A 13,271-nucleotide genomic window follows, 5' to 3' on the forward strand; every position below is an offset into this window, starting at 1 on the left:
CTCAGGGAGGGAAGGAAGTGGAGGCCACCGTCTCCCAGTGGGTGATGCTTTTGCTGCTGCTTAATCCAACCCCCTCTCCAGAGCAGAGGGGGATTTGGAGAGCAAAGGCCCCTGCCCCCTTCGCTCCTCTCCTCTCGTCATTTGCATTGGGCATTACTGCCCCCCCTTGAAGCAATAACTCCAAGCAGGCTCCAGCCCCTGGACCCCTGGGGTGGCCAGGGCCCCCCCTCCCCCATCAGCTCCCACCCGGCCTCCTCAGGGGGTAGGGAGAGCACTGCCTCTATGCCCTGCAGAGCAATAACACTATATTTATTTTTGGGTTTGGCCAGGGAGGTGCAGGGACATAGGGCAAGCCAGGGCCCAGAGCCCTTGGCTGTACAGAGACTCTATTTTAATGTATATTTGCTGCAAAGAGAAACCGCTTTTGGTTTTGAACCTTTAATGAGAAAAAAAATATATCGAGCTCAAGAACACTGTGTTCCGCGTGTATCACTGGGTCAAGGGTTGGGGAGATATATGACCTTGATAACAGAAACAACGTAAGCAAAAGATCTACACGGTTATAGAACGAAAAGCTGGCGACTGGTACGACTAAGTCTCGGTTTCCTCATCACTCAGCAGCATGTTGGGGATCCCACGACTGATGGGAAACAGACGTCCGGACTCAGGGCACTGCAGGGTGCCCTCCAACACATCCACCTGCGGGGAAGCGGGGTACAGAGCTGAGCACCCACAGCCTCCGCCCGAGTGGCCAGGGAACCGGGCGCCGGGCAGGGTCTCACCTCTAGCAGCACGTGGTGCATCCTCCTCAGAAACTTCTCGTCATGCTCATACCCTTCAATCGGCTCAGTGGGTACCTCGACCAGGTGCAACTGCGGGCAAAGGCCTAAATCACCTCTGGGCATGCCGACCCCTGCCAGGCTCCCTGGCCCGCGGGGAGACCAACCCCTTCCCCCACCCACACACACTCAGGGCGAGCACGGGCATGGGGGAGGGTCCTCACGGTATCCGCCGCCTCCAGGAGCGCCGCCCACTCCACCTTGGGAATCATACGCGCCACGAACTCGGGGTTGAACTCCACGGGGTTGATGCGGACCTCGGTGGCCTGCGGGGCGGAGGGGTTTTGTTAGGCAGGGGCCGAAGCCTGGTCCCCCCCCAGGAGGCGGGCGCGAGACTGCCCCCCGGCCGATACCTGGAGGCGCAGAGGGAAGCCACGGGGCCCCACCCCCCGCACATGCGAGCTCAGCAGGTTGTGGGTGAGCAGCTTCATGTCGCCAAAACGAGCTCTCCCCAGGCCGGCGCCGGAAGAAATTAGAAACTCCGTGGCAGCACTTCCGGGGCCGCTCCAGTCTCTGTCCTATTGGACGGCTTGGAGGAGCGGAAGTGACGGACGTGCTGGAACTTCTCGTGCTGGCCGGAGAGGCGCTGGAAAAAGCTTGCTCGAATCACGCGCCGCTACCGGAAGCGTCTCGGCAGGAGATGGCTACGGCGCAGGCCCAGTGGTTTCCATTCGCTACAAATCATGCATAGTGTAAATCACATGTAAAGCAGCCGCAATGCAGGGGTATTCGTTGAATGCAAAATAAACATGTTTTTCTCCTACGCTGGCACCTGACACCATCGTCTCCCGCCCCTCAATTCCGGGTTAAGGAAAAGAAACGCTGCAGGAATCCGTAAATTAGGCGCATCAAAACAGCGACAACCCCGCCCTTGTATGCAAATAAATTGCGCGGCTGCCGGAATCTCCGCCCATTTGCTCCTGCGCCAGTGGTCCAGCCCCAAATGTAAATACGCCGAGCATCCCGGAAGCTCCGCCCCTGCACGGGCCCCTACGCCTGCGCAGTGGAGGAGCCTCGCCGGGGGCGGGCGAAGCCAAGGCTCCTCCTCTCGCGGGGTCCTATGGAGGCATCTAGCGCCAGGCCCCGCCTCCTGCCGCGGCTCGGACTAGGGGGCGGAGCGGCTGTGGCCGCTGGCATGAGCATGCAGTTGGCTAGGCTGCATCTTCTGGGTGGCAGGGCGGGCTCAGCTCTCGTCCGGGCGACTGCTTCGTCGGCGGCGAGAGCAGGAGGGTACCGTCAACGAGGAGGGGAGTGGACGCTTGGAGGGACCTCTGGTTCCAGAAGCGCCGCCTCAGCTATGGCCCCAATCAAGGTGACCGCTCGCCGGGCTCTGCCTGACCTCCCCTGCCGCCCCTCTTCCCAGTGTTCTCCGTCCCGCCGGTCGGGAGGAGAATCACCCTCTTTCCTGCCCCCCGGACCGCTGCCCGCCGCGCTGAACTCTCTTCCTTCACTTCTCCCTCGTCCCCTCAGCGAGACCTCGTGTATGCCCCGTCCCCCCCCTCCCCTTTTCACTTCCACCCTGCGACATTCTGTGATGGGTCTCCACTATGTTCAAATGATTGACTACCGTGGCCTCCTGCGCCTTCTGGAACCATCTCCTTTGCTCAGGGCCTCCTTTCAGCCGCCATACATGTCCCCTCCACACCCTCTTGAACGTTTTTGTTATGTTGCTGAGCTTCGTTCTTCACCCCATCGTTTGAAACAAGTGTTTTCTCTGAAAGACACTACTGTGCCTCCCCCATTCCTCTTCTCCCGTGGCTAATAACCACCCTTCTGCCGAGTCTTTCACCCCCTCATCTGGACCCATCCCCTGCTCCTTGCAACCACCCCCTTCCCCTCCCACTCTCTTCTGAGACCTTCTCCTCCTCCTCCTGCTTAATTTTCCTCCCAACCCCTGACGTGCCCTACTTTTGCTTGCCTCCTCTGGCTCCATGAAGCCCTCACACACTCCCAAGTAGACTGATCCACCATCCCTTTTGAAAGATTCCTTTAAAAAAAAAAAAAAAAGCTTGTTTATTTATTTTTGAGAGAGAGCGCGAATCCCTAAGCNTCAGGAGTCCCCCACACTTAACCAACTGAGCCACCCAGGCAGCCGCTGAGATATTTAATACTCCTCTCCCAAGGTGCGCCCCCTCCCCCACCTCTTCCCCCTCAGCCTCCACGGCAACTTTCCAATCTTCTGCTGCCCTCCCTTTTTCTCTTCCTGAGGGCTGGATGCTCAGACCTGGCCAGGGTCCTCTCCCCGTTGTCAGGGTCTCTTCCTCACCCCTTCCTCCGTGGAGTCCCTGCCCCTCCTCCCCTGCCCATTTATCCCACTTCTTTCTGGTCAGAAAAGTGGGTTATTTACTCAATCCCTTGCAACACCCAGAGAGGCCTCCTCTCCCTTTTTCTGTTGTCGCCAACAGGATGGCAAAAGAAATAGGCCACCTTGAAACCTGGAGGCTGCAGAGTAACCGGCCGTGGTGGGAGAGGGGAGGGTAGCAGGGAGGGACCTCTGGAAGCTTCGATGGGTTGGATCCAGGAACTCTTATCAACTCGGCTCCACCAGGAGCAATTTCCAGGTCTGGTTTACCCCCTGTCCCGTGGCCTCCTTACCCACCCCCTCATTCCCCAACTGCTTCCCTCCTTGTCTAGTCTGTTTCACCCAGTAACTTACCAAGTAACCAGCTAACTCCTGACCAAATCGTTCCCTCTAGGTGGGAGACGCCATCCCTTCGGTGGTGGTTTTCGAAGGGGAGCCTGGGAACAAGGTGAACCTGGCAGAGCTGTTCAAGGGCAAGAAGGGAGTGCTGTTTGGAGTCCCTGGGGCCTTTACCCCCGGCTGTTCCAAGGTCAGACCTGCCTTCTGGGACTCCGCAATTGGCAATTCGAATCTTGTGCATGCGTCCTTATCGTTCAGATGTCTTCCAACATAGTCCTAGGGCACAAGAGTATGCAGATGATGTGATGGCTAAGAAGGATATCAGAGCTATCAGAAAATCCGCGGAGGCTGTGAAAGGGCAGTGGTGCCAGGCATGTAGGAGAAAAGGGTTTTGTAATTAAATCCAACGTCTCTTATTGATCTTGCTGGTAACGGGCTCTACGGAAGATGCTTGGGACTGGGGTGAATAAACGATAGTCATGTCCATGGGAAGTTCATGGTGGCCACGGAGCATTTAAGTGTGGGAGCCCGACAGTGACCACAAGAAAGCGTGGTTAGGGACGCGGGGATGTGCCTGCACACGGGGCTCCCTGCCTGGGCAAAGCATGCCTGCAAACAGGATGCTCTGCCAGGAGGCCTGCACACAATATCCAAGTTTAATGGTCCGCTCGCAAACGAGGGAACATGCCCTCCTTAGAAATAAGGAGGAGGCTGGAATTGTGAGCAGGCCTCTGAGTAAACACGTTGTGGTCGCTTCCTCCCTTTGCTCCCCCCTGCCCTTGAAATGTGTTTGGCTACTTGCCCTTAATTGGTAAAGAAATGCATCTTGTAGATTTCAGTTTGTATCCAGTTACCGGGTATAAAATAAACCGCAAGAGGGGCTTGCATAGAATTGTTCCTCCGGCTGGAGTTGTGTCTGTGTCTGTCTTTTGTGTGTGTCTTGTCCTTTGTGTCGTTTCGTCCGCAACATTTAAGTTTGGATCTGAGCTTCCTTGTGGCCAAGGCAAGAAGGAAGTGTGGCTTACATGCTTCTCATTGTTTGATCAAAGGTGTTTAAGTTGAAAGTGAGCATTGCCTGGAGATCAAGGGTAGGCTGAGGAGCAGAGGCAACTATTCTTTTGCTGACTCTCGGTTTCCCCTCCTAGACCCACCTGCCAGGGTTTGTGGAGCAGGCTGAGGCCCTGAAGGCCAAAGGCATCCAGGTGGTAGCCTGTCTGAGTGTTAATGATGTCTTTGTGACCGCAGAGTGGGGACAGGCTCACAACTCTGGAGGCAAGGTGAGGTGTGGGTGCTGTGGGGTGCGGGGAGGGTTCAGGGGTCAGTACAGGATTTTTCTTTTGACCTTTACTTCCTCTTTAGGTTCGGCTCTTGGCTGATCCCACTGGGGCCTTTGGGAAGGTGAGTGGACCCCAGCAACCCCCACCCTGGAGGGCAGCCCCTCTGCCGGGCCTTGGATACAGGAACTTGGAGGCTGATATGGGGAGCAGCTGGCTGGGGGGGTGGGGGGCACTTGGTCTGTTCTGGAAGTTCCTAAGTCTTGTCTCTGCCTTTCCTTTTAGGAGACAGATTTGTTACTAGATGATTCACTGGTGTCTCTCTTTGGAAACCGACGGCTCAAGAGGTAAAAGTGAGAGGGTCCCCTGTGGGGTTTCCCCTGCCGCCCCTCCAATTTCCCTCCCTAGCCTCCAGGCCCAGGCTGCTGCAGTTGGCCCGGTCTCTCCTTCTGGCAGGTTCTCCATGGTGGTAGAGGATGGCATAGTGAAGGTTTTGAACGTGGAGCCGGATGGTACAGGCCTCACCTGCAGCCTGGCTCCCATCATCCTCTCACAGCTCTGAGGCCCTGGGCCCAGACCTCCTCCTCCTGCCCTTTCCTGTTGCACCTGCCGAGCCCCGGACGGGGGGCCCCAGTCCAGCCCCGACAGGGGCCAGTTCCCAGGTGGGAGGTCTGACCAAACTTCTGCAATAAACATTTCCGGTTCACATTTACTCCTTATTCGTGAATTTGCTGCTTTGGGGAGGGCCAGGCCTTATGAGAGTCGCACCTGTGAGGGTAGAGGCAGGCGCTGAAGGGCTACGGATGGGGGGCCCTGATTTAATTGAGGAGCTAGGGAGAGCCTTTGAGTGAAGTGTTAGGAAACTGAGAAAGGGCCAGCGGTCTGAAGAGCAAGGGAAGGAACGGTGGAGAGAGCACACCTGGGAAGGCTCTAGGCAGACACGAGCTTGGCTTGCAGCCATGGCTTGATATCCGGGTGTTAGCCGATCTCATTTAAAATGTTTATTTACTGAGGCGCCTGGGTGGCTCAATAGGTGAAGCTTCTGACTTCAACTCAGGTCATGATCTCGCAGTCCGTGGGTTCGAGCCCCACGTTCGGATTCTGTCTCCATCTCTCCGTCCCTCCCCTGCTCGTGCTCTCTCTCTCTCTCTCTCTCTCAAAAATAAACATTAAACACTATTTTTTTTTAAAAATGAAATGGTTATTTTTGAGAGAGAGAGAGAGAGAGAGAATCCAAAGCAGGCTCCAGGCTCCAAGCTATCAGCACAGAGCCCGNAAAAAATGAAATGGTTATTTTTGAGAGAGAGAGAGAGAGAGAGAGAGAGAGAATCCAAAGCAGGCTCCAGGCTCCAAGCTATCAGCACAGAGCCCGACGCGGGGCTTGAACCCACAAGCTGAGATTGTGACCTGAGCCAATTTGGGTGCTTAACCGACTGAACCCCCCCAGGCGCCCCTTGGCTGATCTCATTTAGACCATAAACCTCAGGGTAGGTAGGAGCTTTGGCTCGAGGCGCTCAACAACGTGGGCCGAGCTTTAACCCCAGCATTCCCGTAGATTCTGGTGAACCCCTCCGAGGAGCACCCTTACCCCAAAAAGAGCCTCTTGGCATGTTGGGACTACCTGACTGGTGGGAAAGGGCTCCGTCACTGGAGACAGAACTGGCCGAGTCCCGGCAAGCTTCCTGGGAGGGGAGTGTAGGTGAGCTGTGCCAGGAAAGCCTGACCAGTGCTGGCTGTACTGTGAAGGGGTGGGGGCCAGGGGGGCCATGGTTCTCTGCGGGCCCTGCCCTCGGGCTTTTGCTTTTTGCCCCTGGGCAGCCTTGCGTTTGCAGCAGGCAGCGATCACTAGGCCCCCGCGGTGTTCAGGAGCTCAAAGTCCTAAGTGGGGCAGACAACTTGACCTGCCTCTTCAGGGGTCATCATCCGGTGAGGGGTGAACAGTCACTGCCCTTTGACAGCTCAGAGACGTTAAGGGCTCAGCCACTTCAGAGGAGCTCGGCAGATTTGAGCCCGTCGCTCGGCCACAGGGCAGGCATGGGTGTGGGCTCTACTCACCAAGGTGTTGCCTTGCCCTGTGCTCTCCCTGGGGGGGACCCATCCCCCAGAGCTGGCCAGGCCAGGCCACACTTCCTGGGGAGAGGTCAGGGAGGGGCCCGTAGGAGGGGACGATTTAACGCAGTGGGACTGATGCTTCTGGCAGAGGGAAGGAACAGCGTGACCACAGGTATGGAGTTGGAACAGCCCAGCCGCCGCAGGGCACAGAGCAGTTGAGTGAGAGAGGAGACAGGGAGGGAGGGGAACCTTCTAGACGTTGGTTAAGCAAGCTGTTTGCTTTTCCCCCTGTGGTCGCCTCAGGCCACTGAAGGATTTCTGTGGGGTAGTGACTGGTGAGTTTCATACCTGGGCTCCCATGCGGAGGCAGAGCCGGATTGGGGCCGGTGGGGGGCAAGACAGGCAGCAAGGATCCATGATGGATGATGGTGTCGGGGAGGTGGGGGCTGGGACGTGGAGGCCTGTTGGATGTTGGGGGGAGGGCGAGTCCGGGGGCGGCTAGCTGGAGGTGTGAGGGACCGGCTGGTAGAGGTGGTGTGTGAAGGGGGCACTCCGCAGGGGCACCTCCTCCCTACCGGAGATGGCCCACCCACTGACCTTTGTCCCTTCAAATCCCACAACTTGCTGCCCCTTGGGGATCATGGGCTGGGACAGGGCAGGGGACTGACCGCCCCTCCAGTTGCCCATTCGCTCATAATCTCCCCCTGCCAAGCTCTGGCTCACAGCCCTGCCTTCGATGACATGACAGCAGAAAGGATCTTCCTTTTCCGGATACCGCTTCTCTGAGTCTTTTTGTTTGTTACGCAGTGAGTTTCCCCTGGGGTCACCTGTGTGCCCACCAGCATGTGGCCTCGAGCCTCCTGAGAGACTCAGGTGGAGAGTGTCTGAGTCGGTGGCTGGGCTCTCGGAGGCTCGTGCCGCATCGGTACCGGGCTGGCCCCCCGCTCCCACACAGGCCGTGTACCCTACGTCCCCCTGCTGCCCCTCGCCTTCCGGGTGAGTCTCTGTGGCTGCCCGTCAGCGGCCTCTCCTTCCTTCGCCCCTGGGCCTTTCAACCTGAGGCCTCGGGAAGGCCTCCGAGAGCAAGTGTCCCCTCCAGGGTCCTTTTGCTGCTGGCTGGGCCTCGGGGCCAGCACGAGCGGGGGCTCCCAGGGCCTCGGTGTCCCCTGCGGTCGGCATGATGAGAGTCAGGTGTGAGTGGAGGTTGCTGCGTGTCTCAGCTTGTGGGGCTGGGTGGTGTCCCTGGAGACGCTCTGGAGACTGGAGGGGCCTGAGATTAACGATCACATTGTAAGGCAATCTGGCAGAGCTCTGTCTCCAGGGCAGACAGACTACGCTTCGGGCCTGCAGATGAGGGCAGGGCAGGGTGGCCTGGACTGGCACGTTCTGGAAGCTGGGTGCTGTACCTGGCAGGGCAGGGGGCGTGAGCTTCCTGGGCCCACGTTAGAACAAACCCTGAGACGTTCGATGGCACATCTCCAGATAAAGCTCACCGACCTGTCCTGACCCTCCCAACAGCACAGCACCTGAGCTGGAAGGTCAAGGGTATTACTCAACATCAGTGGTTCTGGCCTTTTCTGGGTCGAGAGGTCTTTTATTTTTCTTTTTAATGTTTGTTTATTTATGGGGGGAGGAGCAGAGAGAGAGGGAGAGTGAGAATCCCAGGCAGGCTCTGTGTTGTCAGGGCAGAGCCCAACATGGGGCTCGATCCCACAAGCCATGAGATCGTGACCTGAGCCGAGGTCAGATGCTCAACCAACTGAGCCACCCAGGCGCCCCACACCTACGTGCTTTTTAAGGGTTTTGAGGGCGTCCCCTGAAGTCTTTCCAGAAACTCCAGGTGAGCCCCCACCTCTGCCTGAGAGGCATCATACAGCGTAGGGTCACTGGACTTTGGGCTCAGACCCCTAGACTGAATCCTGACCTGCCACCAAGAAGCTGGCCACTTCAGGCAGGCTATTTAGTTTCCCTTGACCCCACTTCCTTTTAAAGTAGGACTGATCTTAGGGTGCCTGGGTGGTTCAACTGGTTAAGCCTCTGACTTTGGCTCAGGTCATGATCTTGTGGTCTGTGGGTTCGAGCCCCAAGTCGGGCTCTGTGCTGACAGCTTAGAGCCTGGAGCCTGCTAAGGATTCTGGGTCTCTCTCCCTCCCTCTCTCTCACTCTTACTCTCTTTCTGCCCCCCCCCCCCACTCACACTCTGTCTCTTTCTCTCTCTCAAAAAAAAAAAAGAAAGTTGGAATAATCCAACCCACTTCATAGAGTTCTTTTGGGGAACAAATGAGAGAGTTATGTAAAGCGTTGGGCACCGCGCCCAGCCTGCAGTAAGAAGCCAAAACATGGTTATAAAAAAAAGAAACAACACAAAAAGAATCCTTTCTCACTACCTTGCAGCCTGCATATTGGTAGAGAGAGAGCTAGGAGTTAGGAGAGAGGTCAAACCTCAGTCCTGTCATTCATGATTCCCATAACTATGCCTCTCTGGGCCTCAGTTTCCTCATCAATATAATGGGCTAGTGACTCTCTTGTTATCCAGTGTATGTAAGTCCTCAGGGTTCTCCATACATCGTGTGGCGCCTGAAGCTTCACAGGTTAAGGAGCTGGGAAAGCGTCCCCTGTGACTGTCTTGGCCAGACGTGAGTTTCTGGGAGAAAGAGAGGGTTGGAGGGGTGGCCCAGACCTGGTTTGGGCTGTAGTTACGTGGGTACCGTGATCGGGAATATATTGACCCCAAGGGAACCCACGCTCGTGGTCGTGGTCGGGTTTTGGTCACATGGATGTTGAGGAGGCAGTGGAGAGAGAGGATTGTGTGTGCGTGTGAGTGCGTGTGTTTCTACAACTTGTGCAAACATTTGGATAACATCTGCGTGAACACACAGATTTTTGGCGCTCATAAACATGCGTATCAATCTGCCATCTTTAAAAAAATTTTTTAGGAGCGCCTGGGTGGCTCAGTCAGTTGAGCATCCGACTTAGGCTCAGGTCATGATGTCACGGCTGGTGGGTTCGAGCCCCTTGTCAGGTTCTGTGCTGACAAACAGCTCAGAGCCTGGAGCCTGCTTCAGATTCTGCGTCTCCCTCTCTCTCTCTGCCCCTCCGCTGCTCATGCTCTGCCTCTCAAAACTAAATAAATATTAAAAACAGGGTTTTATTGGGGCGCCTGGGTGGCTTAGTCGGTTAAGCGTCCGACTTTCGCTTAGGTCATGATCTCGCGGTTCGTGGGTTCGAGCCCCTTGTCAGGTTCTGTGCTGACACACAGCTCAGAGCCTGGAGCCTGGTTCAGAGTCTGTGACTCCCTCTCTCTCTGACCCTCCCCTGCTCATGCTGTCTCTCTCTCTCCTAGAAATAAATAAAACATTTTAAAAAAAACAAAAAAACACAAAAAAACAGGGTTTTATTTATTTATTTATTTTTTTAACTCAACACAGGTACAGTGCCCTGCTCAGGACGTGGAACACAGGAAATACTCAACACACATTTTGGGAAGGAGTAAAGAAGTGAAGGAAGGGAGAGAGAGAGAAAGCTACCCTTTCTCCAGCTTCCTGGATATTCGTTCCCGGTCTTTGAGCATAAATTTGACCACCGTTGCTGTGAATTAGAACTAGATTTGCTTGAGAGTGATTAACAATCCTGGGGACATAAGACAGGCTGAGCTCAGAGAGGTGCGGCAGGGAGGCTGACAGTCTGGGGCTAGTACGGTCTCTGGGGAGACCCATGTTCCTATTATCTTGCTGCTCTGCCTTTCTGAACATCTGCCTTCTCCCTCACAATCCAACGTGGCTGCTTGAGTTCCAGCCACCGCAGCCAGAGTCCAGCCAGCAAAATGGCAGAAATGGGGAACAGGAGGTAAAAGGCCCATGCCAGCTGTCTTTTAAGAAGGTTTTCTGGAATAGGACGCCTGGGTGGCTCATCAGTTGAGTGTTCGGCTTTAGCGCGGTCATGATCTCACGGTTTGTGGGTTCGAGCTCCATGTCCGGCTTTGGACTGACAACACAGAGCCTGATTGGATTCTCTCTTCCTCTCTCTCTGCCTCTCCTCTGCTCATGCTCTCTCTCCCTCTCTGTCTCTGTCTCTCTCTCAAAAATAAACAAACAGTAAGAAAAGGTTTTCTGGAAGCCCTCACATATTATTTCCACCTAAATCTCATTGGCTACAGTTTAAAAATTTTTTTAGTGTTTATTTATTTTTGAGAGAGAGACAGAGCGTGAGCAGGGGAGGGGCAGAGAGAGAGAGGAAGACAGAGAATCCGAAGCTGTCAACTCAGAGCCCAACCCGGGGCTCAAATCCACGAACCAAGAGAACATGACCTGAGCGGAAGTCAGACACTCGCTGGCCTCTCGCTGGCCGTGGTTTAGTCGCATGGTCTGTCGTTCTAGCTGCGAGAAGAGGCTGGGAAATGCCGAGTTTCCTCCAGGCTGCCATGTACCTCACCGAAAAACCAGAGGTTCTGCTACTAAAAGAGAAAGGGAAAAGGGAGATTGGGAAGATGACAAGCAGTGTGGGTCACACGGGGGATGGTGTCTGGGCACAGGGTAGCACAGGCCGCCACTCCCCTCAGCCCTGGCAGGGACATGTGCTAAACTGTCCCCGGCCTCCGTATGGTCACCTCACAGCCCAGTGACCCCCTCTCCAAGGCGCTCACCTGCTTTTTGCAACCTCGGTCTGCACAGTCGCCCCGATTCCCCAGCTTGTGGGTCCTCCTACCTCTTCGTCATCTCCTGACAACGTTCACCACGTGGGAGGCCCCTTCCTTACCCACCCCTGCCCGATGGCTCTGTCCTTCCGTGTCCCAGGTTCCTTTGCCTGAACTAGTCCACGTGGGCCACACCCTCAGCTTCATCAAGGACGGAGGAGGTTTTTGTTTTTTAATGTTTATTTATTTATTTTTGAGAGAGAGAGAGGTTGGAAGGGACAGAGAGAGAAGGAGACAGAGAATCCCAAGCAGGCTGTTAGCACAGAGCCTGACGTGAGGCTCAAACTCACAAACTGAGATCATGGCCTGAGCCCAAAACAAGAGTCAGATGCTTAACTGACTGAGCCACCAGGTGCCCCGGGGATGAAGGAGTTTTTGACATATAATTCACATCTCATAACATTCACTACTTTTAGTGTTTATTTATTAATAAAATTTAAAAATTTTTTAAAATATTTATTTTGAGAGAGAGAGACAGAGTGTGAGCAGGGGAGGGGCAGGGAGAGAGGGAGACACAATCCGAAGCAGGCTCTATGCTCTGAGCCTTCAGCACAGAGCCTAATGGGGGGCTTGAACCCATGAGGCAGATCATGACCTGAGCCGATGTCAGATGCTCAATTGACTGAGCCACCCAGGTGGCCCTATTTTTTTTTTTTAAATGTTTTATTTATTTCTAGGAGAGAGAGAGACAGACAGCGTGAACCGGGGAGGGTCAGAGAGAGAGGGAGTCACAGACTGAAACAGGCTCCAGGCTCCGAGCTGGCAGTCAGCACAGAGCCCGACGCGGGGCTCGAACCCACGAACTGTGAGATCATGACCTAAGCGAAAGTCGGACGCTTAACCGACTAAGCCACCCAGGCGCCCCTAGGTGGCCCTATTTTTAAAAATTGTTAATTTTTTTTTTATTTTTGAGAGAGAGAGAGAGAGACAGAATGCGAGTGGGGGAGGGGCAGAGAGGGAGGGAGATACAGAATCTGAAGCAGGCTCCAGGATCTGAGCTGTCAACACAGATCCTGACGTGAGGCTCGAACTCACGAGCCATGAGATCATGACCTGAGCTAAAAACAAGAATCAGATGTTTAACCAACTGAGCCACCAGGTGCCCTGGGGATGGAGGAGTTTTTGACATACAATTCACATATCATAACATTCACTCTTTATTATTGTTTAACGTTTATTTAAAAAATTTAATGTTTATTTTTGAGAGAGGGAGACACAGAATCTGAAACAGGCTCCAGGCTCCGAGCCATCAGCACAGAACCCGACACAGGGCTCGAACTCACAAACTATGAGATCATGATCTGAGCCGAAGTCTAGCACTTAATTGACTCATCCACCCACACGCCCCTATTTATTTATTTTGAGACAGAGGGAGAGTAAGTTGGAGAGGGGGAGAGAGAGAGAATCCCAGGCAGGCTCCACTGTCAGCAGTGCAAAGCCTGACATGGGGCTTGATCTCATGGACCGTGAGATCATCACCTGACCCGAAATCAAGAGTTGGATGCTTAACCAACTGAGCCACCCAGGCACCCGGTAAAACTCACTCTTTAATTAAAAGCGCACAGCTGGGGCACCTGGGTGGCTCAGCCCGTTAAGTGTNCGCCAGATTGTATAACCGTTACCACTGCAATGACAGACTTTGAATCTCAGTGGCTTCGGAGTGATGCCTGTATGCACACCCTTATTTGGTTATGACAGGCACGTCTAGACTTCTGGAGGTTCTGTCCCCCACCCCCATATAGCCCTACAATGGGTCACATCCAGTGACTGGC

General features: G+C 54.8%; 2 protein-coding genes across 2 annotated transcripts; one reads left to right on the forward strand and one right to left on the reverse strand.

Moving 5' to 3' along the window:
• Window positions 1–422: 422 nt before the first annotated feature.
• Window positions 423–1,342, reverse strand: TRMT112 (tRNA methyltransferase activator subunit 11-2). The gene is made up of 4 exons (XM_077759726.1): window positions 1,193–1,342; window positions 1,004–1,105; window positions 783–872; window positions 423–699 (listed from the first exon to the last, which is right to left on the reverse strand). The coding sequence occupies exons 1-4, from the start codon at window positions 1,268–1,270 to the stop codon at window positions 592–594; spliced, it is 378 nt and encodes a 125-aa protein (XP_077615852.1). The 5' UTR covers window positions 1,271–1,342; the 3' UTR covers window positions 423–591.
• Window positions 1,343–1,884: 542 nt separating this feature from the next.
• PRDX5 (peroxiredoxin 5) lies at window positions 1,885–5,466 on the forward strand. Its single transcript, XM_077759725.1, has 6 exons — window positions 1,885–2,151; window positions 3,536–3,670; window positions 4,626–4,757; window positions 4,840–4,878; window positions 5,040–5,101; window positions 5,211–5,466. The coding sequence occupies exons 1-6, from the start codon at window positions 1,900–1,902 to the stop codon at window positions 5,314–5,316; spliced, it is 726 nt and encodes a 241-aa protein (XP_077615851.1). The 5' UTR covers window positions 1,885–1,899; the 3' UTR covers window positions 5,317–5,466.
• Window positions 5,467–13,271: the final 7,805 nt, after the last annotated feature.

Source organism: Crocuta crocuta, unplaced genomic scaffold (assembly GCF_008692635.1).
Source record: "Crocuta crocuta isolate KB4526 unplaced genomic scaffold, BGI_CrCroc_1.0 scaffold53, whole genome shotgun sequence".
Lineage (NCBI taxonomy): Eukaryota > Metazoa > Chordata > Mammalia > Carnivora > Hyaenidae > Crocuta > Crocuta crocuta.